The 5000-nt window shown below is 53.1% G+C and overlaps 1 protein-coding gene across 1 annotated transcript in view; it reads left to right on the top strand.

The window, feature by feature from the left end:
• sdk2b (sidekick cell adhesion molecule 2b) overlaps positions 1–5000 on the top strand; it is a 47593-nt gene that overhangs the window by 34103 nt on the left and 8490 nt on the right. Inside the window, 1 exon segment of the mRNA XM_060037267.1 lies at positions 2621–2749. Coding sequence (XP_059893250.1) covers positions 2621–2749 — 129 coding nt within the window.

Genomic DNA, 5000 nt, shown 5'->3' with positions numbered 1-5000 from the left:
TGCCTGGGTTTAGAAGCAGTGTGGGGAGTATAGATTTGTGGAGCGAGTGCAGATATGACTTCAAAGTTGTGACAGGGAACCTGCCATGTGTTTTGTATTGCACACCGCCGTCGAGGATATTGGAATAAAATGAGTTATATCTCTGGGGGAAGGTAAACGAAATACTAATATATGTCGTATGCATGCCGTCCGTCACTGCGTGACAGGATCAATAGCAGATGCCGGAATGCTCTTTATTCCCCCGGTAATTAATCAACCGACAAACATTGTTTACGAACATAGTTTTGAGATTTGAGAATCACCCCGTGGGACCAGCCACTTGAATGCTGGGAAGTTGACTCAACCCCAGTCGAGTATTTAAAAGGGAAATTAGTATGGCTTCCGTCCAAGTGACAACTTAACCCCTTCTTTACGGGAGCTGTCTGTGCACAGATAAACCCATTCAGCGGCTACCACTGGCAAGTTAACACAAATACAGACAAATATTTGGCGTACTACCTATCAGCCCTCGACCGAGCCCCTGAATGCACTGGTGTGTTTCTCCTGAGATACTGCTCAAGGACGGGAAGGCTTTTATCTGACAGCGCAGCATAAGGCGGGTATTCACCTTCATCATGGAGATCTGACAGCAGGGTCAAATCACATGGGAAGGCGTTACATTTTTCTTCACTCTCTCTCGCTCTCTTTCCTCTCTCTCTCTCTCTCTCTCTCTCTCTCTCTCTCTCTCTCTCTCTCTCTCTCTCTCTCTCTCTCTCTCTTTCTCTCTCTCTCTCTCTCTCTCTCTCTCTCTATCTACTCTCTCTCGCCCTCTCTCTCTCCTTCTCTTGCTCTCTCTCTCTCTCTCTCTCTCTCTCTCTCTCTCTCTCTCTCTCTCTCTCACTTACACACCAACTCATGAACACAAACATTTGAGTTCATTTGAACCATTTGACCCTTTACTTTAACAGAAAGGTACGTGAAATACTAACTACATTCGAGCCAGTCTTCGGCATCACGTCTTGTTTGTCCACAAACAGCTTTTCATTCACGAAACACTCCCGCTGATACTTTCCACCGCAAACATATTTGTGTTGCATGCCGTCGCAATATATTTATCTGGAAAATAGCTGTGCAAATGCCTGGTCCTCAGCTCTGAAGAGCCAGTGTTTCATTGGCTGAGGCGGGGAGCAGACAGTTTGGTGGGCCAAACCATATTTCTAATCAGCTGAAACAGATGGATGGTTGTATAGCAGGAGTCTGAGGAGCGGGCGAGGCCGCTTGCCAGCTTTTTATTTTTCATTTGATCACGTGACATGTTTAGTTTTATCACCAATCCCAGCATGTAAAAGGAAGGCACTCATTTTTCAATTTGAAGTTGTCATTTGAAAATTGTCTTTACTTTTAGGATTGCAACTCTGTGTCCTGGATGACTTAGGTCTGTCGCTGCACCTCTGATGTAGTGTGATTCGAGTCGTAAGGTGTAGTCTGGGGGGCTCCCCTATTTTAACCCATTAAACGTGCAGCGATATGGGCTCCGCTGTCCTCTGCGATCATCTCAGAGGGACAGAAGAGCTAGCATACACAACACGAAGGTGGTTATGATGAAGATTATAGGATGGCAATTGTCAGGGCTAAAGACTCACATTTGTATTGGTTGAAAAGGCCCCCCTGTTGGTCGGCCCCGCAGAGGTTGATGGTTGAAGTCACAAGGGGCCCCGGTGGTGCCTCAGCATTCCCCGGGCCCACGGAGCCGGCTGAATGAGACGGGGTTTATTCATCTGAGGTGGGACTGTCTGCAGGGAGCCCAGCTCATGGGTGTCCTCACAGCAAGAGCGGCCCTCTCAAGCATTCATGCAAATTGCCCATGGATGCAAACACCACCCCCACACACACACACACTCACACACACACACGCACTCACACACGCACACACACACGCACGCACGCACGCACACACACACACACACACACACACACACACACACACACACACACACACACACACACACACACACACACACACACACACACACAGGCTTACAGGGGCAAACACACACACACAAACGCACACGCACACGTACTGAAACACACAGATTTATACACAGATTTATACACACACACAAACACACAGAATACAGATACACAAACCCATTCACTTAAACACCACGCGTGCTCAAACGCACACCCACAACCACACACGCAAATTCATCCAGACATGCAAGAGCAAACGCGCGCATGCTCACTTGTACTCACACACACACACACTCACACACACACAAACACACTCTTAAGTGCCTTAATCACAGCATATTAGGGTCCAAGTCTCGGTGTGCCTCGAGGCCTGCGACACTGCATCAGCGCGTGTGCATCTGCGGAACGTCAATAGAGATTACCCAGCAGCCTCTAATGAATCCATCAGGCCTTTTCAAGGGCTCCCAGAGAACGGCTAATGCGATCAGCTTCCACGCCGCTAATTTGATCTCGGGGTTTTTCTATCATTAAAGCGGAGAGAGAGGGCCGAGCGGGTGGAGCAGCAGAAGTGTCCGCGCTAATGGACGGAGACACAGGTGTCCTCCCCGCCGTCCCCGTCTGTCTTGACCCTAACGCCCCCCGCCTGTCTCCCCTCCACCCCCCACCCCAGGTCCCCCCCGAGGCCCAGCCCCGGCAGCCTGCACTACTCGGACGAGGACGTCAGCACCAAGTACAACGACCTCATCCCCGCCGAGAGCAGCAGCCTCACCGAGAAGCCTCCGAGATCTCGGACTCGCAGGTAAAGCGGTCGCCGTCGGCGACGCCATGCCGCCGCCATGAGGGACGCAACGCACATGACCGTCTGTAAGGGGGGAGGGGGGGGGGGGGAGGAGAGAGAGAGTGAAAGGGAGACTGTGAGAGGGGGACAGTGAGTGAGGGAAATAGATAGAGAGCGAGAGGGAGAGAGAGAGCAGAAGGGAGAGAGTGAGCAAGAGAGAGCGACTGAAGGAGTGGGAGAGTGTAGGTGAGAAAGAGAGAGAGAGAGAGCGAGAGAGAGAGAGAGAGAGAAAAACAAAAGAGAGCGAAAGAGTGAGACCAAGAGCGATAGAAAGAAGAAAACTGACCCATTATTACACGTCTTTCACCTCTGGATATTGTCCTCAATGTCCTGTGTCATTCGCCTCATGCGCTGGTGACTTCTCCTGTCTGCACATCGTCCCCTTGTCTCCGCCATTACCACGAGGCACTCGGCCCGATAGGACAGCAGACTGCAGGGGGGGGGGGGGGGGGGGGGGGGGGGGGGGGGGTGGGGGCGGGGCGGGGAGGGGGGGAGGAGGAGTGATGAATCACTTGTGTCTGCATGCGGTGGGACCGGGCGTGTAGGAGTGTGTACGGGCTGCACACATTAACCTCTGGAGAACGCTACTCTGCATACACTCACACCCCCCCCCCCCACCCACCCTCACAACCCTCGCATCGCTCACACCCACCCCCCTCCCCCCTCCACCCAGATCACTGCTGAGCTCCACCGTGGGCTGGTGTGTTTATGTTATGTAAGGCTGGTGCTATCGGTGGGCTGCACTCTGCTGAACCGCTGGTATTCACAATGTCGGGTTAAGTGCAGCCTTGCGGCTAACTCTTTTCAAGGCGGTCAAGGTTGGAGTTTCATGCTGGCCTTTTCGTGTTGGACTTTTGTGTGCGGGGGCCCCCGACTAGATTGAGGTCTGGGATGTCACCTACTAAAAGTCAAAAGCTAAAGTCTCGACCCACCGCCGAAACAGGTCATTGGTGCTGATGAATGGGACAGGAGCCACACGGCTTTCCAAACACAAACCCCGCTTTGGGCTCCATGCTTTGGGCTCTGAGGTGTCCTCTGCTTTGGCACGGGCTCAACACGACTACTGGGACCCAGTGAGCGATGTAATCATTGGTGGGACTCTTCTTTTCCTCTCTCTCTCTCTCTCTCTCTCTCTCTCTCTCTCTCTCTCTCTCTCTCTCTCTCTCTCTCTCCCCCTCCCCTCCCTCCCTCCATATCCGTTTCTCCCACTCACATTTTCTCGCTTTGTCCCTCTTTCGTTCCATCTGTCACCCTCATGTTTCCAATTCCTTCCAACGTTTTTTTTTCCTTTCTTTCTTCTTTTCTTTCATTTTTTTTCCTTTCTTTCTTCTTTTCTTTCATTTTCTTTATGACACTCTCTCTCTCCTTTTCTCTCTCTCTCTCTCTCTCTCTCTCTCTCTCTCTCTCTCCCTCTCTCTCCCTCTCTCTTGGCCCGGTATGTACATGCTGGTGGTTTTTCCGGGGGTATGTTGTTGTAAACGAGCTCTTGTTCCTTCGCCGCCCCTCTGGGGTGTTATTGGAAGAGGCTGCTGTCTGTCTGCTCGTGATCCCAGATGGATGGCAGGGTCGCTGCTCCCCGTTCGCCCTCCTCCTCCACGGATTCAAGGCTCCTCCAGTGTTTCATCTTTCATCTTGGACAACCCTCGACTCCCTCAAATGATCTGGGAGTCGACATGGGCTGGGAGTCGGCCAGTACACAGCTCCCGCTGAGTGGCCGAGCACCGCCCCGACACCAACCCACCGTGCCTCTCCCCGATCAAATGGGAGAAGCTGCAGACAACGTCTCTCCCGTACATGAAAGCATCCTCCAAAATTGGAACATTTTGACGTTTCACCGGCCTTCTGACAGCTCCACTCTTCACGTCGCCTCCCACACACACTCCCCCGTCGCTCCAACACACACACACACACACACACACACACTCCCCCGTCTCCCACACACCCACTCCCCCGCCTCCCACACACCCAGTCCCCCCGTCGCCCCGTCACACACTCCCCCACCCCACTTCCCCATCGCCCTCCCACCCGGTCTCCAACCTCCCCCAAATCCACTCCCCCCGCCTCCCCCATCGCCCTCAAACCTACTGCCCCACCTCCCCCAAATCCACTCCCCCACCGCACCCAAATCCACTCCTCCTCATCCCCTACCCCTCCCCCCCCCCCCACACCCACCATAAGCTGACAACCTCTGCCGCCACATTTGATTCGGGGG

The sequence above is a fragment of the Gadus macrocephalus genome, chromosome 18 (genome assembly GCF_031168955.1).
Source record: "Gadus macrocephalus chromosome 18, ASM3116895v1".
NCBI lineage: Eukaryota > Metazoa > Chordata > Actinopteri > Gadiformes > Gadidae > Gadus > Gadus macrocephalus.
Note: the sequence above shows the minus strand (reverse complement) of the source record. Positions and strands in the feature narration are given on the sequence as shown.